The sequence below is a fragment of the Carcharhinus amblyrhynchos genome, chromosome 30, assembly GCF_965287045.1.
Source record: "Carcharhinus amblyrhynchos chromosome 30, sCarAmb.v2.hapA, whole genome shotgun sequence".
Classification (NCBI taxonomy): Eukaryota; Metazoa; Chordata; class Chondrichthyes; order Carcharhiniformes; family Carcharhinidae; genus Carcharhinus; species Carcharhinus amblyrhynchos.
This window is the reverse complement of record NC_137353.1, coordinates 18,101,258-18,124,991: the sequence shown is the minus strand read 5'-3', so window position 1 is coordinate 18,124,991 and position 23,734 is coordinate 18,101,258. Positions and strand designations below refer to the sequence as shown.

Genomic DNA, 23,734 nt, shown 5'->3' with positions numbered 1-23,734 from the left:
ACCTTGTTAAACCTGAGTCTGTAAACTCCTTTGAACGTGAGCAGGATCATTGCGTGACAAGAAGGAATATTAAAGGTTTTGGGGAGAGAGCAGGAGAATAGATTGACTGGGTTATTTATTTGGAAAAAATAAGTGGAGACTCAGTTGCTATAGAGTAACATTCATGAATAGAAAATAATTACCCGATTAACATGAATTAGGCTCATATCGGATTGGCTGTTTCTCCACCAGACCCCTCCCTCCCCACCAAAAATATATTGCATTCATTAAAATTGAAACCAGGCCTGCTTTACAGCTGGTTGGACAGGGACAAGATGACAGTGATGCAGATGGTGACCAGTCATGGTGAACAGTGACGGTGACAGATGAGCACTCACTCTGACTGACAATCAAACCTCACTGACAGTGGCTGCTCCCTCCTGGATGTATGTATTGAATATTTTTGTGTTTGACTTCTATAGAAACAGCTCAGGATAAATATCCGCTGTTCAAATGTGAAGGAGAAGAATGTTGCTCGGATTTTTTTAAAATTATTTTTAATTTATTCCCTGCATAAGAATTTCTCCCAATTGAGAGAGTCTGGGGAGAAATGCTGCTGCATAGTCATTACTGACAGTGTTCAATGCATGACATTGCAAAGGGCCTAAAACTGGCATAAAACCGGAGTGCGGCAGGGCCGGCACGGGGGGGGCAGCGCCAGAGTTGGAATACAGTGGGGTCGGTGTTGGAGTGTGGCGGGATCAGCATGGAAATGCGGCGGGGTCGGTGCCAGAGTTGGACTGCGGCGGGGTCAGCGTGGGAGTCAGAGTGCAGTGGGGTCAGAGCGGGAGTTGGAGTGCATTGGGGTCAGCATGGAAGGCGCAGGATTCTTGTGTGGTTTCCTGTTGCTGAGAGCAGGAACATTTGGTCAGCGTGGAGCTGCCCTGCCTCCTGGCAGTTTCAATAAGCTCACAGTCTGTGCACGGGGATCCTGACACGTCCTCCTCATTCTGAGACATCTGCTCCTTAAAACCACAACACATTGAATTAATTTCTCAGGGATGTGTTTGTAGGAATGGTTTTTTGATTCTATTTTCAGTTCAGTTCATGCTCCCTGTCATTTTGAAATAATCCATATTTCCCCTTCTTCCTGTTATTGTTAACTATCATTTGACTTGTTTCAGTTTTCATTACAAAGGGATAGATAACAAAGTCAGATGTCTTCGTATAATCTAGCTTCAGATAATCTTCATTGTTGTTCCTTGATTTTCACAGCAACTTCATTGCAGTATTAATGTAAACCTACTTGTAAGACTAATAAATAAACTTTAAACTTGACTTAATAGTCACATTTCTAACCCATTCCTAACTCAGTGTTTACAGCTTTTAATATTTTTGACATCCAAGTACAATATAAATTGTAAAAAGTTGAGGCCCCAGCACTGACTGCTCCTCGTGGGACATCGCTTGTCATATCCTAACAACCAGACACAGACCCACCCATTTTTGTCAACGCTGTTTCATATTAGCTAGCCAATCTTCAATCCATACCAATACATTATCCTCTACACGAGTTTTTATTCTCTGCAATAATCTTTGATGAAGTATGAGGAAATGCTTTTAATGTGGTAAGTCGCTAGGATTTGGAATGTACTGCCCAAATGTGAGGTGGAAGCAGATTCCATCAGGAACTTCAAGAGCAAATTGAATGGGAGGTTGAGGGGAAAATAGTTACAGGGTTGTCGGGGAAGCACATCAGATCAGCCATGGTCTTACTGACTGGAGCAGCAGGCTTGAGGGGTAGAACAGCCTAGTACTTCTCCTATTATGTTATCTCAGAACTGTACAAGACATTGTTAAGGCCACATTTGGAGTACTGCGTACAATTCTGGTCGCCCTGCTATAGAAAGGATGTTATTAAATGGGAAACTGCACAAACATTTACAAGATATTCCCAGGACTGTAAGTTACAAGGAGAGGCTGGAACTATTTTCCCTGGAGCATTGGAGGATAAGGGGGTGAACCTTATAGAGGTTTACAAAATGTTGAGGGGCATAGATAAGGTGAATTGCCAAGGTATTTTCCCCAGGGTAGGGGAGTCTAGAACTGGAGGCATAGGCTTAAAAGAGAGAGGGAAAGATCTAAAAGGGACACATAGAGGGTGATGCGTATATGGAATGAGCTGCCAGAGGAGGTGGTAGAGGTGGGTACATTTAAAACATTTAAAATACATTTGGACAGGTACACAGATAGGAAACATTTATGGGGATGTAGGGCAAACGCAGGCAAATAGGATTAATTCAGCTTAGGAAACCTGGTCGGCATGGACAAGTTGGGCTGAAGGACCTTTCTCCCAACTCTATATCTCTATGACTCTATCTTATCAATGCCTTCTGGAAATTGAAGTACTGTACACCTGTCCATTCCTTTATCCACAGCAGATGTGACTTCTTTAAAGAGCTCTAATAAATTGGTTAAACATGACTTCTCTTTCATAAAACCACGTTGACCCTCGCTGATTTTGAACTTTTCCAAGTGCCCTGCTATAACATCTTTGATAATGGCCGATAACTTCCTGGTTTCCCAGCATCGTGTTTAGGGTGTAGCCCAATGATATGCTGGGGAATCTCTCTAGGAAGTTTCCACATAACAGGTTAGAATCATAGAATCCCAAATGGGGAGACCATTTGGCCCATTGAGTCTGCACTGTAATTGTCCAGAAGTGCTAACTTCCTCTGGGCAATTGTGCTGGCTGGAAACCATCCAACAGGAGCAAACTAAATCAGCAATTTTGAATGGTTCTACCCGTCATCGCTCAATAGGTACTCTAAAAGGAGAAAAAAATCACTTCTAACTCCAGAGTAACTATTTGAAAACCCAGACAAAGACTTGCAAGGGATACCTCGTGTGCAGATAACCCCCAGAGAATCCCCCACACCACTCCTACCTCTGACCTCCCCCTCTTCCAATGACTTACCTGACCTGGATTCTCTCCCCAAATTTATCTTCTCCCTTTAACCATCTCCTTTACAGTAAACAGGGGCCATTCCTTCTTTCCTCGCACCCATTACTCTTCACCAACGCAGTCGGGAGTGTGCTTTGCTGCTCCTGTCTCACTCAGCCTGAGGGATGAAGGTAGGATAATACAGGGTCTTTGGAATTTCAGCAAGAGTGAGCCCACCCAGAATGACAATCTGCCAGAGATTGTCACTCAGAGAAAGTTACAGGCCAGCGGCCTCTAACATTTTCCCTCTGATAGACGTCAGGCTAACTGGACCTTGGTTTCCTGCTTTGTGACATCCTCCCTTTTTGAACAAAGGAGTTACATTTGCTATCTTCCCATCTAATGGAACTGCCCCAAATCTAGGGAATTTTGGAAAATTGAAACCAATGCATCGACTATCTCAGTAGCCACGTTTCAAGACCTTAGAGTGAAGTTCATCCAGACCAGGAGATTTGTCAACCCACAACCCAACAATCTGATCAGTACCACTTCTCTGGTGATTGTAATTTTCCCTGAAACTAAAAGAGAAAATGCTGGAAAATCTCAGCAGGTCTGGAGCATCTGTAAGAAAAGAGCTGCCATTTCGAGTCCAGTAATTATCCCCCAAGTTCCTTCCTTCCTTCCATTTCCTGATTTACAGCTATTTATGGAATGTTACCTGCACTGTCTATAGTGAAGACAGATGCAAAATACCTTTTTAATTCAGCTGCCATAGCCCTATTTTCCATTACTATTTCTATCAGACTAATGCTAACTTCATTAACTCTTGGCTTATTTCAATGTCTTTAGAAACTCTTCTGTCTTTATATTACTGGTTTAGTTTTCTCTCGTACTCTAGTCTTCTCTCCTTATCAATCTTGTTGTCATTCTTTGAAATTTGCTATATTCTTTCCAATCTTCTGACCTGCCACATATCTTTGCACAATATTTGCTTTTTCTTTAATACTATCTTTAACTTTTTTAGTTGGCTCCAGAACTAAGAAATTATCCCAAAAACATTCTATGAACACACCTGTGCTACCTTTGTCCAAAATTCCCCATGATTATTGCAGTAGCTTTCTGTACTATGTTGTTACAATTAGAAGGCCTGCACACCACTCCCATAGTGACTGTGTCTTTATAATTTCTCACCTCAACTCAAACTGTATCTACATCCTGGTTTTCTGAATTTACATTCTCCCTCTCCAATGTGTGAATACCATCACTGATTAACAGAGCTACTCCTCCAGACTCATCTGAACTCAAAACATCAGCTCTTTTCTCTCCTTACAGATGCCGCCAGACCTACTGAGATTTTCCAGCATTCTCTCTTTTGGTTACCCCTCCACCTGCTTTTAACTTTCTGTCCTGTCTAAAAGCCAGGAATCATTCCATTTTCAGGTCCCAATCTATGTCATCCTGTAGCCATGTCTTTGTAATAGCTATCCAATTGTACTTACTAATTTCTATTTGTTCATCTGTTTACTCAGAGCCTTATGTTTTGGCCTTTTATTATTTTGTAGCATTTAGCTCTATCTGCTGATTTACTTTGTTACAGAGTGTCATTTTGAGTATAAAGTGTTCTTATAAGCCTTTTGCATCATTGACAGTTCTGAGCATGTTCAAGCTTTGAAGGGCATTTTCAGTCTAAAGTGTGTTCTGTTTCTAGTTGCTCCTGTTTGTGTGGTTCTTACTGTTGCTGAGTTATTACTGTTTATAAACTTCATTATTTTATTATATAAAGACTGTTTGACTGCCTTTACTGTGGATTCAAGTTACCACACTTAGATTTGTACCCTGTTCCTTCCTGTCACAGTCTGTTTATCATTTCCCATAACAGTACCCAACTCTCTTGCCTTGTCTCTATACTTCGGTTTACCACATCTTCCCAAATTTAAATCATTTGACCCCCCCCATTTAGTTTAAACCTCTCTCAATTTCCCTGGTTATGTGGCTTGTTAGAACATCAGATGATTCAGCCCCTACTTCCCCTGCTACAGGTGCCCATGCCCTGCTAACCAGAGCCTACTTCTCCCACATCAGTCTTTGAGTCAGACATTCATTTTCCTGATCTTATTTTGTCCACTACCAGTTTGCCCGTGGCCAGAGTAATAATCCAGAAATTAACTTTGAAGTTCTGCTTCTTAATTTAGTGCCAAGCTCCTCATACAATGCAGAACCAATTTCCTGTTGCTGGTCCCACACGGACCACAACTACTGGATCCTTCCCCCTCCCATTGCAAGGCCCTGAATGGATGTATTGAATCCTAGCACCAGGTAGGCAACGCAACCATCTGGACTCTTGCTCCTTGCTAGACTGAAGTGTCAATCCCCCTCCTGATACTGTCCCCATTACTGTATTGTTATGTGTTCCCCCAACTAGAATAGCTTCCTGTACTACAGTGCCATTGGTTAGTCAGCTTATCCACCCTGTAGCTTTCACTCTCATCCAACAAGCTGAAAGAACTTTAAACTTATTGGACAATTACAGAGCCTCAACTGCAGGAACCCATCCTGTCCCTGACCACTTTCCAAACCAGTAGATCCGATCTTAAGGGGTGTAACCGCCTCCTGAAACAAAGCATCCAGTTAACTCACCCTACCTGATGTATCACAGTGTCCACAGCTCCAGCCCAATGACTCAGAGTCGAAGTTCCTCAAGCCACAGACACATACTGAAGATGTACTTAGATAACACTGTGGTCCATGAGCTCCCACAGCCTTGACTCATCACCTGTCCTGCTATGTTTATGAGCTTTGATTAGTGACGATCATTTTATTCAATTATTTATTTTCTTTTAGATATTTGTTAATCTGATCACAAACTTCAGTACTATTTTAAACCTTTGAAAAATAGACTTCGACCACTTACCAGATATTTACCAGATACTCACCAACAGTTCACTTCCTCCCATGTAGTACAGCAGAAACCAACTCCTACAGGGTGAAAAGTTAGAAAAAGCTACAGTACCACCCTCACTTCCTCAGCAAACTCCTCCTTCTCACCAAATTTCCACACACTGTATGAAGTTGAACTCAAATGCTGGTTGCACAGAAGATGCCTGAACTTATATGTTCTGAACTACATACATACAAAGAGCGGCATAGTGGCACAGTAGTTAGCTCTGCCGCCTCACAGCTCCAGAGATCTGGGTTCGGTTCCCAGCTTGGGTCACTGTGTGAAGTTTGCATGTTCTCCCCATATCTGCATGGGTTTCCTTCAGGTGCTCCAGTTTCCTCCCACAATCCGAAGATATGCGGGTTAGGTGCATTAGCTATGCTAAATTGTCCCTTAGTGTCCCGGGATGCAGCAGTTAAAGGAATTAGTGGGGTAAATATGTGGGATTATTGCCGGTGCAGATTTGATGGGCCAAATGGTCTCCTTTTGCACTGTAGGATTTCTATGAACAAAGGGCCCAGCTGAGTCCAGTTACAGCAAAGCCAGTTTTCTTAATTAACCCTTTCAGCTGCTGCTAGATAGCTACTGCATGCCCCCCTCCCCCCCAGCCATCCACACACATACACTTAGGCTCCTGGATGAGACTTAGAGGTTAAACAGTTTGCGCAGTTAAATGTTAAACACAAATACAAACAATATTAGATCTTTAGAATATTTAAAATTTCTCTTCTCATCAAACTTCCAGACTCTGTTTTGAAGCCGCACTCAGATACACTCCACTGTTAGGAAGGGCACTCCAAAGACAGTGAAGAAATGGCAATATAATTCCAAGTCAGGATGGTGAATGACTTGCAGGAGAACTTCCAGGTGATGGTGTTCCCTTGTACCTGCGGTACTTGTCCTTCCAGATAGATTTGGTCATGGATTTGGCATGTGCTAAGGAGGCTTGACGAGTTCCTCCAGTGCATCTTGTAGATGGTATACATTTGATGCCACTGTGCTTCAGCGATGGAGGAAGTGAATCTTTGTGGATGAGGTGCCAATCAAGTGGGCTGTTCCGGGTGGTGTTGAGCTTCTTGAGTATTGTTGGAGCTGCACGCATCCAGGCAAGCGGAGAGTATTCCATCACAGTCCTGGCTTGTGCCTTGTAGATGGTGGACAGGCTTTGGGGAGTCAGGAAGTGCTCGATGTTGTCAAGGAGAATATGTATGTAGTTCAGAACAATGTTGGTGAGGAGAATACTGAGATACAGGCTATTAGACTAGACAGAATTGAGGTTCATAAGGAAGAGGTGTTAGCAATTCTGGAAAGTATGAAAATATAAGTCCCCTGGGCTGGATAGGATTTATCCTAGGATTCTTTGGGAGGCTAGGGAGGAGATTGCAGAGCCTTTGGCTTTGATCTTTAGGTCGTCAATGTCTACAGGAATAGTGCCAGAAGACAGGAGGATAGCAAATGTTATCCCCTTGTTCAAGAAGGGGAGTAGAGACAACCCTGGTAATTATAGATCAGTGAGCCTTACTTCTGTTATGGGCAAAGTTTTGGAAAGGATTATAAGAGGTAGGATTTATAATCATCAAGAAAGAAATAATTTGATTAGGGATAGTCAACATAGTTTTGTGAAGGGTAGGTCATGCCTCACAAACCTTATTGAGTTCTTTGAGAAGGTGACCAAAGAGGTGGATGAGGGTAAAGCAGTTGATGTGGTGTATATGGATTTCAGTAAAGTGTTTGATAAGGTTCCCCATGGTAAGCTATTGAAGAAGATACGGAGGCATGGGATTGAAGGTGATTTAGTGGTTTGGATCAGAAATTGGCTAGCTGCAAAAGAGGATGGTGGTTGATGGGAAATGTTCATCCTGGAGTTCAGCATTGTGGTGTACCGCAAGGATCTGTTTTGGGCCAATGCTGTTTGTCATTTTTATAAATGATCTGGATGAGGGCATAGAAGGATGGGTCAGTAAATCTGCAGATGACACTAAAGTCAGAATTGTGGACAGTGCAGAAGGATGTTGCAAGTTACAGAGGGACATACATAAGCTGCAGAGCTGGGCTGAGAGGTTGCATATGGAGTTTAATGCGGAAAAGTGTGAGGTGATTCACTTTGGAAGGAGTAACAAGAATACAGGGTACTGGGCTAATGGTAAGTTACTTGGTAGTGTGGATGAGCAGAGATCTCGGTGTCCATGTGCATAGATCCCTGAAAGTTAGCACCCACGTTGAAAGGGTTGTTAAGAAGGCATACGGTGTGTTAGTTTTTATTGGTAGAGGGATTGAGTTTTGGAGCCGTGAGGTCATGTTGCAGCTGTACAAAACTCTGGTGCGGCTGCACTTGGAGTATTTGCGTACAATTCTGGTCGCCGCATTATAGGAAAGATGTGGAAGCATTGGAAAGGGTGCAGAGGAGATTTACCAGGATGTTGCCTGGGATGGTGGGAAGATCTTATGAAGAAAAGCTGAGGGACTTGAGGCTATTTTCATTAGACAGAAGAAAGTTAAGAGGTAACTTAATACAGGCATATAAAGATGATCAGAGGATTAGATAGAGTGGACGAGAGCCTTTTTCCTCGGATGGAGATGGCTAATACGAGGGAATATAGCTTTAAATTGAGGGGTGATAGATATAGGACAGATGTCAGAAGTAGGTTCTTTACTCAGTAGTAAGGGTGTGGAATGCCCCGCTTGCTCCAGTAGTGGACTCGCCAACCTAAAGGGCATCTAAACAGTCACTGGATGATATTGGAATAGTGTAGGTTAGATGGGCTTTAGATTGGTTTCACAGGTCAGCGCAATATCGAGGGCCAAAGGGCCTGTACTACACAATGTTCTATGTTCTATTACTCACCACAGGATTCCTAGCCTGTGACTCATTCTCGTAGACACCATATTTATCTGGCTAGTCCAGTTAAGTGTCTGGTCAATAGAAACCTCTAGGATGTCCCAAGTCAAAATGTTGTCCAGGTCTTGCTGCATTGGAACATGAACTACTTCGGTATCTGTGAAGTTGTAAATGGTGGTGGATATCTCCATCTGAGTTTATGATGGAAGGAAGGCCAATGATGAAGCAGCAGATACCTCACCACTGTGCCTTTATTCACTGAAAGTTTAGGCTGCATGTTGACAAGTTTGTTCAACTGCAGAATACATCACAGCAGATCCTGACCTTACCCAAACAGTGGTAGAGTGGTTAGCACTGCTACCTCAGAGCCAGGGACCCGGGTTCAATTCCGACCTCGGGTCACTGTTGAAGTTTGCACATTCTCCCGCGTGCTCAGGTTTCCTCCCACAGTGCAAAGGTGTGCGAATTAGGTTGACTGGCTATGATAAATTGACCCTAGTGGCATGGGGATTAGCAGGGTATATGTGTGTTATGGGAATAGGGTCTGGGTGGAATTGTGGATGGTGCAGACTCAATGGGCTGAATGTCCTCTTTCTATACTGTAGGGATTCTATGATTCAAATACCAATGCTGTCTGACAGAAGGTATTTAGTACTGATCAGGAGCAGAGACTGTGTCTCATTCTCCCCTCCCTAACCCAAGGAAACAGAATCCAACGCTAGCTGCCAGCGAGCAGGTACCCTGACCAAGGCAAGCCGACTCAGGATGGACTAGGGAATTGAATTTTTGATTAAAGACTTCAGCTACTGAGGAACCGAGAATGGCCCTTTAAATGTCCATGAATGGTAGCTATATCATCATAATGATGATTAAAATGGAATAGGATTGTGAGCTTGAGGTTACCGAAATGGAGGGAGCTCTGGTCATTGTGCCTGAGAAATTCTAACACTAAATCGTGAGCCACAGCCTCAGGTGGGATATGACAACAGAAAATGGCACTTGGACACTTTCTCCAGCATCATTCACTGAAACATGTATTTGACACTGAAAAGTACAAGATATTTAAAAGCAAACATGAAATAGTGCAAAAAAGGCCACAAACATATGCTGTGTTACCAGTTCCCAATCAATCCAGAATTGAAGGGGTCATTTGTCACAATGAGTTTATTTCAAACTGTTAACAGCTTTGTTAGAAAAAAATCACCCAGCAATTTCACCCCAGAACATTCACTTATCAGAAACCATTCCCCGCAGTTCTCTCCCCAGAAGGACAGATTTGTATCTAGCAACAAAACGGTTGTGCAACCAATTCACAAAAGAATTCTTTCACCCATCTCAAGGAATTGCACCATCAATATCATGCTGGAAAACATGAGGTGACTTTCACTGGAGATAACAATGAAGCTGCAGTTTTTCAGATGGATTTTTATCTGGAATCCCAGTTCAATGTCAACTATGATCAATTAAAGCCATACAAAGCAAGAGCTTCGCCACAGATTGTCTGATATCCAGTGTCTAAATCAATTTCACATTTTTTTAAACAAATAAATTAAAACAGTGCTCTTTATTTATTAAAGAAAGGGATTTGTTTGTAGATGCAGTCTCACCCGATGCCGACAACTGCATCACCTTCTAATCCTCTGAGCCAAGAGATGTTAACAGCCACACGAGGTGATGATGAAAAGGGGCAAGCGCCATTTCATCAAATTCTTATGACATCCTGTTTAATTGACAAAGAAAAATCTGTAACCAACAGACTTGAAAATCTGTGAAACTATCACTCTGCAAAAAGCAACTCACCCAAGCCACAAGTCAGGATCCAACAGGAAAGCAGATCAGAACAGACAAGGGAATAGCTACTGTGATGACTGCGGCCCTCAGTAAAAATGGTCAAAGTCATAACACAACAGGGCAATAATAAAGGATGATACTTACAACTGGAATAGTAACAAAGGTTGACAGTATTAAGGTAGTAATAATGGCTGGTACTATGACTCAGAGCAACATCAGTCAATGGTACAAAGCATGAGGGCAGTAACAATGGATAACATTAACAATCAGAGCATACAGGACAGAAACCAAGTATGGCAGTAAATATTCAGGGAAATTACAATAATCAGGGTATTAAACGTTTGGTGATAATCAGGGAAGGAACACTGGATATTAATAATCAGGGCAGTGAAAAGATTTGTACTTTTCCACCACACAATTCCATAAGCAGGAATTTGTTTAGCCAACATGATCCCAGGTTTTTCAGATCTTCTTTGTACACTGGGACGTGAGCACAACAGGTGAAGGTGAGCGAGAATTTGTCCATCTCCTCTTCCTTAAGGTGAGGACACACGTTACTTGTCAGTGGCAGCTGCCTGAAGAACAGGCTAAGGGACTGGAGAGAGGCGGCCCAAGACTCCAGCTCCAGGAGTGGACAATGTAAGGATTAAGGCCCACAGACAGCTGGGTAGAAGGAAGATCTTGCACCATCCTTGATAGTAAACAACTCTTAGGCATTAAAGGGAAAGACAGTTAAAGTGAAAAGTAACATTCCTCCTGTAAATGAATCCCAAGGCTGGTTTGATGGTTAATTTAGTTCTAGTTAACCACTAGCTACTGCTAAATAAACAGGGCCAGCAGCATGTAATGTGTTGTTTAAAATCAGTCTGATCTGAAGTGTGAGTATTAATTATTTGTATTTCACGGAGTTCAGGGTGTCTTCCAGTAACACAAATGGCATTTGCAATGTACCTGCCCAGCAGAAACTGTTGCTGCTCTTGGGCAAATACATGGCCTTTTATTCCATGGTTCACCAGGAAGTGAAAGAACAGAGGCTGGTTATGAAGCCACACAGGCAGAGCATGGTTCCATTTATACCCTGGAACAACAGCAACTTCATAGCAAGGTTTAGTAGTGTGGTAATGGAGAGTTTAGGGTGTTACGTTTATCTGTCTGATTAGTTGCAACATTTGTGCCTCAGGTTGTGTTTCCAGGACACACAGCCTCTGTGAAATACAGTGAATATAAACACAGAACATCAACACACAGAGCATAAATAATATAAACTCACTCACAACTGACTCCAGCAGCTAAAAGCATCCACATCAAGCCCAAGAGCCCATCCCTCAGCAAATACTGACCAAAGGGACAGTGCCTCCCCAATATGGGTGAAGCTGTCCCAGAGGGAGTGGTGTTGATAGAGTTGTCCTATATCAGCCACCCTCTGGTAATCATCCGAATGCTCAATCATTCTTGAATGACATCAGGCTCATGATTCAAAAGAGGCAGTAGTGAGGACTGGCTATTCAGCTGTGGGAGCATCACATGCAAAGATAGAGTCTGTTACTTCCTATTAGCCACAGGTATTGGCGATCATGAACAGAAATCCCAGGGGCTGGAGAATGAACGTGGGAACCTGATGTTCTGTGTGTCTTGGCAGCTCACTTGATGAACTTACTGACACCCAGCCTATCTACTCTCAGTCTAATTACTCATCCATTTCACAGCACTATTTTTTTCAATAAAAGGCAAAGTGCAATGGTTTAGATTTTCTGATGGCTGATTCTTTCATCAGGCAGTAAGGATATATATAAGATCCACTCTCCTTGTTACACAGTCAGTGATCTCCAATGCTCTATTTGAAGACCATGATTGGTTGCACTTTTCCACCTGCAGAAAACAATGCAATAATAACCCACCCGCCCTAAATCTCGTTCACATTACAGAGAACAGATTAGAAGGTGCCTTAGGGATTGTGTTCACGTAGATGAATTTACTTTCCCAGTTTATGTTGAAATTTTAATTGATGATCTTCTACATTCAATAAAGAATTTCCAGCAAAGTGTTGCCACAGGAAATTGTTTGGGATTTACAGCAGTTAGGTTTGGTGAAATTCAACTGAATTCCAACTCAGGCCAGGCTGAAGGAACAAGCAACTGAGCTGGCTCAGTCAGTTCCAGACTCAAGCTGTACACACTCAGATTCCGATCTGCATTTTTATCCCCAGGCCCACTGAAAGTCCCACTACTCCCCTTAGCCCCAGGCCCACTGAAAATCCCACTGCTCACGCTTAGCCCCAGGCCCACATAGACTGCCTCAATTTGGGCATTTCTTCAAATCAGTTGGAAATTATTCATCTCATTGGAACTCTTTCCTTACATCAAATTCCCCCAAAAAGTCACGTCCACAGAGCAGAATGTGTCTCCCTCACCTACACCTTTATGTGGTCACCAAAAACACTCAATAAGCTGGGATGAAGATACTGTGTTAAGTAGGTACTGTTGTTCATTTTTCAGTGGATTACAATTGAACCAGGCGCACATAATCACACAAGCACAAGCTTTGATTTTACTCAATCTAAAATTTGTAGTGCAAACTACGAAATTGATTTAAGTCACTCAGGAAGCGTCCTGTTCCAACTCTGAATCAGCACCTTTTGTGCTGGCAAAAAGGGTGACAGGTTTCACCAGACAGAGAGGAAAAAAACAAGTCCATCTTAGCACCACAGATTCAAAAGTGCTCCCATCTCAGAGAAAGATTAGAAGAGTCAGAAAGCAGTGTGGCTCCCAGCTAAGAAGCAGAGACAGGGATCCCACGGGAGATTTATACCTTACTCCTGAATATGGGCTTGGCGCCCGGGCCGCAGTACTCATTGTAGATGAGCTTGAAGAGGAAGAGGTGGAACAAGGTGATAAGTGAGGCCACACTAAACCAGAAGAGGAAGGGGAGGCCGGGATACTGTTCAGCCATGTGATCCTCATGAGCAAGGATTGCCTTCAAATGGAGTGTATGCCTCAAAGCCTGCAGGTGAGTCAGGTCAGTCGAGATGTAGAGCAAGGGTGTGATGGGCCGCGTCACCATGACAGGAAACATGTGCCCTTCAGGTTCAGAGGTCAGTTCTACCGGGTCATTCATGCAGCCTGCCTCGCAGCCATAGAGTTTGACCGGCTTGTCCTGAGGTTTGACAGAGACGTGGAGAAAAGGCTTGTTCTCTCCATCCAGTAACACTGCCAGGTTGATGAGATCTTTGTTGTAATGAATCCCTCGGAGCAAGTAGCTGTTGTGCAGGACGGAGGGATCGGCCTGAAACTGGAGATGGTTTTCAGTAAATTGGAGGCCGCCGAAACTCATCACCATCCCTTGGAGCATACCGTGAGAGCCAGCTGCCACCAAGCTTTTGCAACCTCGTTTCTGCAACGTGAGTCTCCACAGATTGGACAGCTGCAGCAAATGAGGAACATCAGAAATCTGCTCAGGCCATAGGTTCTCTGCATGCATTGTGGCGTGACCACTGAAACAATGATCTGCATAATTCAGGTTGGCCTCCAGCTTCTCTCGCTCTTCAGCCCCACTCCGCAGGTCCAGAAGAGGAGCAGCTGACATGGAAAGAACGTAGAAGAGTGTTCTGTTCACAGTCACGCTGGAAGGGGTGTGCAAATCTGTGATCTTCTTCATCTCCACACCTGGAACAGAAAGAGGTAGCTCACAGTGGACACCTTGGACAAGCTTCATTCTCATCCCACTAGCCCCATGCCACGCATTGAGCCAACACACAGGAGAAGCTATTGCACCTCTGGTCAATATAAACCAGACCAAGATCAGGGAGTTAGCAAAGGGAGAGGGGAGTGAGAGAGGAAAACAGTAGTGAGAGGGAAGTGCAAGACAGAGGATTACAGGATTGAGGGCAGTAAGAGGAATGCACAAATGCAAATGAGAGGAGGGAAATTGGGGTGTGACAGGAGATGGGGTTGAACAGAGGGATGAATGGTTCAGGAGCTGGGATAAGCAGAAGGAGGAGGAGGGCAGTAGTGGGTGAAGAGTCAAAAGGAAGGCAGGATTGAGAGAATCATAGAAACATAAAAGATAGGAGCATGAAGAGGCCATCTGGCCTTTGGAGCCTGCTCCACCATTCATTATGATCATGGCTACTCATCCAATTCAATAGCCTAATCCTGCTTTCTCCCCATAAACTTTGAACACATTTGCCCCAAGTGCTATATCCAGCTGCCTCTTGAATACATTCAATGTTTTGGCATCAACTACTTCCTGTGCTAATGAATTCCATAGGCTCACCACTCTTTGGGTGAACAAATGTCTCCTCACATCTGTCCTGAATGATCTCCCTGAATCCTCAGACTGTGACCCCTGGTTCTGGACTCCCCCACCATCGAGAATATCCTCTCTGCATCTACCCTGTCTAGTCCTGATAGATTTTTATAAGTTTCTATGAGATCCCCCTCATTGATCTGAATTCCAGCGAAACAATCCTAACCTAGTCAACCTCTCCTCATATGTCAGTCCTGCCATTCCCAGGATCAGCCTGGTAAACCTTGCTGCACTCCCTCGAGAGCAAGAACATCCTTTTTCAGAAAAGGAGACCAAAACTGCACACAATAATCTAGGTGTGGCCTCACCAAGTCCCTGTATAATTCTAACAACACATCCCTGCTCCTGTACTCGAAACCTCTTGCAATGAAGACCAACACGCCAGTTGCCTTTTTTACCACTTGCACCTGCATACATATCTTCAGTGACTGATGAACAAGGACACCAAGGTCCCACACCCACTCCCCTCTCCCAATTTACAGCCATTCAGATAGTAATCTGCCCTCTTGCTTTTTGCTTCCAAAGTGAATAACCTCACACTTATCCAAATTATACTGCATTTGCCATTGATTTGCCCATTGACCCAACCTGTCCAGATCATTCTGAAGGATCTCTGCATCCGCGTCACAGTTCATCTTCCCATCCAACTAGGTATCATCTGCAAACTTTAGATGTTACATTTTGTTCTTGCATCCAAATACATGTTGTGACTGACTGGGGTCCCAGCACCAATCCCTGTGGCACCCCACTAGTTATTGCCTGACAATTTGAAAAGCACCCGTTAATTCTTACTCTTTGTTTCCTCTCTGCCAACCAGTTTTTTTATCCATCTCAATATACTTCCTCCAATCCCATGCGCTTTAATCTTGCATGATAATCTCTTCTGAAGGACTTTGTCAAACACTTTGAAAGTCCAAATATACCACATCTACTGGTTCCCTTGTGTTAATTTTACTGGTTACATCTTCAAAGAATTCCAACAGATTTGTCAAGCATGATTTCCCCTTCATAAATCCATGCTGACTCTGTCTGATCCTGTCACTGCTTTCCAAATGCTCTGCTATAAAATTCTTGATAATGGATTTGAGAATTTTCCCCACTAGTGATGTTAAACTTACTAGTCTACAATACTGGTCTATAAGAAGAGTGAGCTGAGACAAAGGGAACAGGAAATGAGGTTGGTGGAAGGTGCCACAATCAGGTTCTATTACTGCATGACCTTGGGTATCTCTTCAGGTTTCATGTCAGTTCCTGTTCTCCCCTCCCCTGCCCATTCTCAGTGTTCAAGTGGAGCAGGCTATTTAACTGCACAGGCACCACTGTGATCCTGACATGCACACTTAGAGCAGCAGAACTATCCCAACAGCCTGTATGGCAGCTGGGAGCCTGGGCCAACACAGAGAAGGAAGTGAATTGCCAAGCCCTCCAACCCATGAGTGCACTAAAGTGATATTTACTCACTGGGGAAATACTCAGCCTCTCACCAATGGCCAAACATCAAACAGGGAGAACAATTAGAAAGCACATAACAGCACCTCGGGAAGGAGTGGCCTGGAAAGAGATGATGTCTGAAGCTGTCATGGGGTTGGGAGATCTCAGAAGCAAGTTCCCTGAGTAGTACCAAGACTACACCAACTATGGGAGGTGGTGGCATAGTGGTATTGTCACTGGACTAGTAATCCATAGACCCAATCCTATCATGGCCAATGGTGAAATTTGAATTCTACAAAAATCTGGAATTAAAAAAGTCTAATGGTGGTCATGAAACCATTGGTCGATTGTTGGAAAAACCCACCTGGTTCGCTAATGTCCTTGAGGGAAGGAAATCTGCTGTCTTTATCTGGTCTGGCCTACATGTGACACCAACCCCACAGCAATGTGGTTGACTCTTAAATGACCCAACAAGCCATTCAATTCAAGGACAATTAATGCTGGCCCACCAATGACACACACGAAGAACAAAGAAAAGTACAGCACAGGAACAGGCCCTTCGGCCCTCCAAGCCCATGCTGATGATACCCTAAACTTAAAGAAAGTTCTGCCTTTATTTGGTCTGTATGCCACTATTCCCTCCCTATTCATGTATCCATCCAGATGCCTCTTAAATGCTGCTAATGTACCTGCTTCCACCACCTCCTCTGGCAGCGCATTCCAGGCACCACCACTCTCTGCATGAAAAACTTCTCCCACACATCTCCCTTAAACTTTCCCCCCTCACCTTGAACCTGTGTCCCCTTATGATTGACACTTCCACCCTGGGAAAAAGCCTCTGGTTAGCCACTCTGTCTATGCTTCTTATAATTCTGGAGACCTCAATCAGGTCTCTCCTCAGCCTCCGTCTTTCCAGTGAAAACAATCCTAGTTTATTCAACCTCTCCTCATAGCTAATGCCCTCAAGACCAGGCAACATTCTGGTGAACCTTTGCATTCTCTCCATTGCTTCTACATCCTTCTGGCAGTGTGGCTAACAGAACTGCACATAATATTTCACATGGGGCCTAACCAAGATTTTATAAGGCTGAAACATTATTTGCCAACTCTTGTACTCAGTGCCCTAGCTGATGATGAAGGCAAGCATGCCATATGCCTTTTTAATTGCCTTGTTCATCTGTGTTGTCACTTTTAGAGAACTATGGACCTGCACACCCATATCCCTCCGTATGTTAATATTCCTAAGGGTTCCGTCATTTATAGTATAATTCACACCTAAATTTGATCCTCTAAAATGCATCACTTTGTATTTGTCCAGATTAAACTCCGTCTGCCATTTCTGTGCCCAAGTCTCCTATCTATGTCCTGTTATATCCTCTGACAATTCTGGCATTATCAGCAACTCCACTTCATGTCTTCTGCAAATCAGACCACCCACAAAATGTCTTTGGCTGATCTATCTATCTATTCTCACCTCAGGCACCACGTGTCAGTTTACAACCAAATGTCAGAGCACTAAACTTTGCATACGGATCCAACTGGTTACTGATGGATAAAACGCCCAATTTCAACTCACCTTTAACAGAAACACAGAATCAAATAAACTCAACTGAAACTGATCAACAGCTAAATGGAACAAGAGTAAACTACTACAAAAGCTAGAAATCTGAAATAAAATCAGAAAATATTGGAAAAACGCAGCAGGTCAAGCTGAGGGGAAAAAAAAAGTGTTCATACTTGATGTCACCCTTCTGACATTCTAATAGCTAAATAAACCACATTTCTGCAGAAAATAAATAGAAACCAAATTATTTTTGAAGAGCAAAGCTGATGTCACACACCGGTATCTCACTGGCCCTTTTATCACGAGCACTGATCCTCTTTTCCAGGGGCACAATGGCTGTTCTGCACAATATTGAAATATTAGTGGGGTCATAATGAAGCCCAATCTTATCCACACTTTGTAGCTTACCTGAGATTATTAAATCACCCCAAACCTTCTGATGTTCACGGTACAGTTCTTCTGCTCCCATCCTCAGAACTTCAGACATTTCCACTTTTGCTGCATCTCTCAGTTTACTGAAAGAGTCTTCCAACTTTGTTAAGTCCACGAGTTCGAGTGTATAAACCACTGACGCCACATGTTCAGTGAATTCAGACTTTGCTGCTAACTGCAGCCTACTGGCCATTTTCTCAGTGGCCACCACTACCAGAATGGTTTCCCTCTTCTCTGTCAGAACTCTCCCTGATAAGAGGAGAAATTCCTTGTCATTGTGCTTCTCCAGACTGGAGGAGAATTTGCTTCCAATGTTGGACGACTTGCTGTTGACTTCAAAGACTGTTGCCCTGTCACTGGGGTTGGAGATATGAATTCTCTGCAATATAAGGTGGGGCCTGCTCCGATGTACAATCACATCCTCACGAAGGGTGGCACACTCCCGGGACTTGTGGGATAATCCAATCTGTATACACTGAAACAACCGAACCAAACCCTCCTGGAAATGGACGAGAGCAGCTCTGGATACTGAACGAACACTGAGTGATTTCAGAACAACCAATGGCACATAATCTGTCAGATGGATGGCAGCAAGCCCTGAGGCAGGAGATGATGCCACCCAAAGTTGATTGGCGAGAACATCCACGACAAGATGACCATTGCCAACCACAGCTGGGCCAGATAACTGACTTGAGCTGTCTCCACCAATCTGACTCATCAGGCCATTGCTGTTTTCTATAGCTAGCTTCCATCGTTGGGTCTCTACCTGAAGACAACTGTCTGTCACTGTCCTGGGGTCCTCAGAGCCAGGGAATAGTCTGAACCCACCTTCTGATGCCAGATACCAGTAAAAGATCAACAGGATACCCAGGCCTGCCAACATTCTCCTGGCCCAGCTGCTGGACAGCAGCATTGGCAACCCCTTCAAACGCTGCTGCAGCCACATCCTTAGGCCACTGGATCCTTCTCTTCGTCCTTTCTCTTCCAGCTTCTAATCAAAACGTCAACTGGTCCTGGAGTGTCTCTGCGTTTTTGTCAGCTCTCAGGAGAGGGGCAAGAGCACAGGCGAAAAGCACATCAACAAAGCTTTGTCCTTCTATCTTAAATTCTAATGTTACCCTCTCTCCACAATATGCCAATTGCACTATTTACAAGAATAACCCTATAATTTTACCTTCTGTGTTACTGCCTTTTTATTCTCCTCTTTTAACCTGTTTAAAGTAATCCTTTTTCTGGACTGGTTACAAGGCAACAAACTTTCCATCACCCACTCAATGATTTTAATTCCTGATCTACATCATCATCTTTCTCTGTTCTCCTCTCTTCTTCCCTTTGTCCCTCCCACTCTGCTCCTCCCTCTGCCTGTCTCGCCCCCTTTCCCTCCCTCTCCTGTCTCCCTGTTCCTCCCACCTGTTCCTGCCCCCTCTCTCTGTTGGTTCACTCTCCTGCTCTCTCTCTCTCTCAGTTTATCTCCATCACAGTTTCTCTGTTTCTATCTATTTCTCCAGCATTTCTCTCCTGATCTGTTCTCAATCTTTCTCATTTCTCAGTATTTCCAATACCCCGGTCCTCTTTCTAACCGCAGGTTCTCTGTGTCACTCAGTCAGCCTGTCTATTTTCACTCCGTATCTAATTTTACTTTTATTCTTTCTGTCCCCCGTCACCCTCACAGGACATTGCCATCAGCTGAATTTGCTGCCATCAGTCAGATATACCCGGAAGTGTCGCGATATCTCGAGCCTATTTTGCGACAGCGGCAAAGGAGCTGGCAAGAGTTAGGCCCCACCCCCAGGGCCAGGTCCCGCCTCGGATCAAGTCCCGTCCCTGAACCAAGCCCCGCCCCCCGGACCAAGCCCCGCCCCCGGGACTAGGTCCCGCTCCGGACCTGGCCCCGTCCTGGATCGAGCTCCGCCTCCCGAGAACAAGCCTCGCCCCTGGACTAAGCCCCGGGCCCGGCCACCTCGGCCAAGACCCGGCTCGAGACCTAAGCCCCGCCTCCAGACCGGGCCCGCTCTGGATCAAGCCCCGCCCATTGCTCAGGCACCGCCCTTCTGATCGGACCACGCCCCCATTTGGCCATGCTCCTGAAGGCCAGGGATTTGACCCCTGCTCAACCGCAGAATGTAACCAGAGCCACATTGACTCTGAGCTGTTGACTCTTGCTGTGCACATTTCTATCGTCAAAAGTCTGACAACACCAGGTTTAAGTCCAACCGATTTATTTGATAGTAAACTCACTAGCTCACATTTCTATCAGCATTCCATCTGCTCACTCACTGGACAGTGATCAGGACCAGCAATCATGGCTGATGTCCCACCTCCAATTGTCAAGATCAACCAGGGCTCTTGACCACTGTCCAGTGACCACTAGAGTAGAACTAGTGCACATCTGCTCATTAGGCTGCAATGATCAGAAACATGATCCCTGAATGATTTCTCTCCTTCTCACCCAGTGGCCATTCGACAACGGTCAAGAGCAAGAATATGGGCCAATTTCCCTTCTAACCAGAGGGTCATTGGAAAGTTATCTGGGGCAATTCCCTTCCCTCTAACCCGGTGATCACCGGACAATAGGGCCAGGAAATCTGGCTGTCTTCCCCTTTCATCCAGGGGTCATTAGACAGGAATCAAGAGCAGGGACCCTGGCTGTTTTTCACTAACATTGTTCAGGATTGGGATCCTGGCTCGTTTTGCCTCTGATTAATAATGGGGAGTAACAGCACTGGAATGAACAGTGGATTAGGACAATGAGCTATGTCTATGTGCATGTACAGTGTGTTTAGTCTAGGCACGGTCCGTGTGTACGTGAGTGGGGGGTGTGGGGGGGCAGTAAGGAAATTGGAAGAGGGGCCGGCCTGTTTAAAGTGACGCGCCGCCCTATAGAAGCTGATGCTGTGTCTCTGGGCCCAGTTTAAGCTCTAACAAGGAAAGTGGGAAGAAGGGGGTGAACACAGAAACAAACGCGGATCTGTCATGGGTTGTACTCTCAGAGTTTGCTCGCTCTTTCTGCTGCTGCCGATCCTGACGCTGATGTTATTCTTCCAGTTGTCCGATTGTAAAAGTGAAACTCGGGGAAATCCCGTCCCGAAAGGTAATTCAGAGACTGTGGGAGGAGGGGAGAGGGTCTTTGGGGAGGGATAGAAAGAGACACTGGGGGGGAGACCAGGAGATGAGAGGGGTAAGATAGGAGGGAGAGGGTAGAGGAGGGAGGGGGTAGTAGGGAAGAGGGGTTGTGGGAGTGGGGGTTAGAGGGGTAGGTGGGGAAGGGGAGGGGAGGTGGGGGGGAGACGGAGATGGGGAGAGGGGAGGGGAGGTGGAAGGGGACGTGGAAAGAGATGGCGGAGGGGGATGGGGAGGGGGAGAGGGGAGAGGAGGGATGGGAAGGGGGAGGAGGGATAGGGGAGGGGATATGGGCGAGGGGGTACAGGGAGAGGGATAGGTGAGGGGGCGGGGGTTTAGGGGATAGAGTGAGGAAAGGAGTTAGGGGTGGGGGACAGGGGAGGAGGAGAAGATAGGAGAAAAGGGAGAGGCGGGGTAGGAGAGGAAGGGGAGTTGGGGGGATGGGAGAGGATATGTGGGCTCAGCACCAGAATGAAGCAACTCCACCTGAGCTAAATATTAGATTGGCGGGCAGGTTTACAGATTTGTTTGGCTGGGGGCGGGGGCGGTGGTGGGGGATGAGTGGAGATGCTGACGTGGAAGAGATGGAGGAGCATTTTCCCAAAAGGCTGAGAGAGCAATGGGAGGGAGCGAGTTGCAGTGGAGTCTGCAGTTACTGGACCGATAGCAGCGAGCAGTGAATGCTTTTACCCTGAGACTGTGGGTCCGGTACAGCAACCCCCCGTCCATCTCCACTCACTCTGACTCCTGATATCCCTGTATCTGAGGAAGGGATAATTCCAGACCCCTTCGCTCAGAGGCCGATTTCACTCAAGTCTCCCAGGCTGTAGTGGAATGTGATTTACTGGGAGAACATTTATTAAAACTCTGATTCTGTATGCGCCCCCTCCCTCCCCCCCGCCAACAAGCTGAGTATCCCGAGATTTGGAAGTCACTTGTCCCAAAGTCTGAACCATCCCTTCCCTCCAGCAGTTCCAAACTTTTAGTACAGATTTGGAGAAGGGATGGGAATGTTGTTTGAAACGAAGGGAGATCTTGAGAACAAGAGTGGACAGAGTGTCACCAGGCTGCTGGGGTGCGGATCTCTAATTAATTGAGACTTTTCACAGCGTTTCTTCTGTTTTCTTTTGATGGTGTTAGCCCATCGAGCCTGCATCGACCACAATCCCACCCAGACCCTTTCCCCATAACCCCATGCATTTATCCTGGCTCGTCCCCCTGACACTAAGAGGCAATTTAGCATGGCCAATCCACCTAACCCGCACATCTTTGGATTGTGGGAGGAAACCAAAGTACCCAGAGAAAACCCACGCAGACACAGCTGGAATGTGCAAACTCACACAGACAGTGACCCAAACCAGAAATCGAACCTGGATCCCTGGTGCCACTGTGCCACCTGCACATTTTCATTCATTGCACCTAGTTTACTTTGCCACTGTTTCTCATTGTCCAAAGCTGCCCAATCTTGCTGAGAGTGGTGCAAAGTGTTTGCTTTACCTATTGAAATAATTACTCAACAAATTGCTCTGGAGAGGGCCTTTGGGCACTAGGAGAGCTTTCTATCATATCACAGTAAGTGGAGGCAATGGCCTAGTGGTATTATTGCTAGACTATTAATCCAGAAGCTCAGCTAATGTTCTGGGGACTGGGGTTCAAGCCCCACCACAGCAGATAGTGGAATTTAAATTCAATTTAAAAAAATGGGTGGCATAAAAAAAAGGGAAAATGCTCCTCCATCTCTTCCACGTCAGCATCTCCACTCATCCCCCACCCGCCTGGACCTCACAGTTCCAGGGAACCAGATTTAATTCTGGCGTCAGGCCACTGTTTGTGTGGAATTTGCACATTCTCCCTGTGTCTGCCTGGATTTCCTCTGGGTGTTCCAGTTTCCTCCAAAAATATGCAGGTTAGGTTGACTAGCAATGCCAAATCAATCCTAATGTCAGTGGATTAGCAGGGTAAATATATGGCGTTACAGGAATAGGGCCTGGGTGGGATTGTGGTTGGTGCAGACATGATGGGCTGAATGGCCTCCTTCTGCACTGTAGGGATTCTATGATACTGGTGACCGTGAAACCATTGTCAATTGTTGGGGGGAAAAAAAATGTGTTCACTAATGTCCTTTAGGGAAGGAGATCTGCTGTCTTTACCTGGTCTAACTTACAGACTCCAGAGCCACAGCAATGTGGTTGACTTTCAAATGTCCTCTGGACAAGAGCATCCTGGGCAATAAATGCTGGTGAAGCCGTGATGCCCATGTCCCACGAATGAATTAAAAAAAATTACCAGATTATTGGAGCCAGTTTCACTGAGCCAGCCTTGCTTAGATAGCTTTGGAAGTAATTGGATTTCACAAACTGATCATTTTAAAAGATTTGACAAACTCAGTTG

At 45.0% G+C, this 23,734-nt stretch overlaps 2 protein-coding genes across 5 annotated transcripts in view; one reads left to right on the top strand and one right to left on the bottom strand.

Annotated features, from left to right (window-relative positions):
* Positions 1–9,812: 9,812 nt before the first annotated feature.
* On the bottom strand, positions 9,813–19,946 carry kiaa2013 (KIAA2013 ortholog). The gene is made up of 2 exons (XM_080215101.1): positions 18,200–19,946; positions 9,813–14,153 (listed from the first exon to the last, which is right to left on the bottom strand). Exons 1-2 carry the CDS (start codon positions 19,167–19,169, stop codon positions 13,294–13,296), a joined length of 1,830 nt encoding a protein of 609 aa, XP_080071227.1. The 5' UTR covers positions 19,170–19,946; the 3' UTR covers positions 9,813–13,293.
* A 1,164-nt stretch (positions 19,947–21,110) lies between these two features.
* Positions 21,111–23,734, top strand: part of plod1a (procollagen-lysine, 2-oxoglutarate 5-dioxygenase 1a) — a 28,153-nt gene continuing 25,529 nt past the window's right edge. For all 4 annotated transcript variants that reach the window (XR_013889680.1, XM_080215395.1, XM_080215396.1 and 1 more), the window contains exon 1: positions 21,111–21,314. Coding sequence is in view for 3 of the 4 variants with exons in the window: in XM_080215395.1 (XP_080071521.1) it covers positions 21,197–21,314 (118 nt within the window). In the remaining variant the exon portion in view is untranslated. The remainder of the gene's footprint in view (positions 21,315–23,734) is intronic.

Excerpts from the sequence above, each read along its gene's own strand:
- kiaa2013 (XM_080215101.1), bottom strand. The coding sequence starts at position 19,169 with ATGTGGCTGCAGCAGCGTTTGAAGGGGTTGCCAATGCTGCTGTCCAGC. Across the intron at positions 14,154-18,199 it reads GGGTGATTTAATAATCTCAG|GTGTGGAGATGAAGAAGATC; the intron begins GTAAGCTACAAA and ends TTTCTGTTCCAG.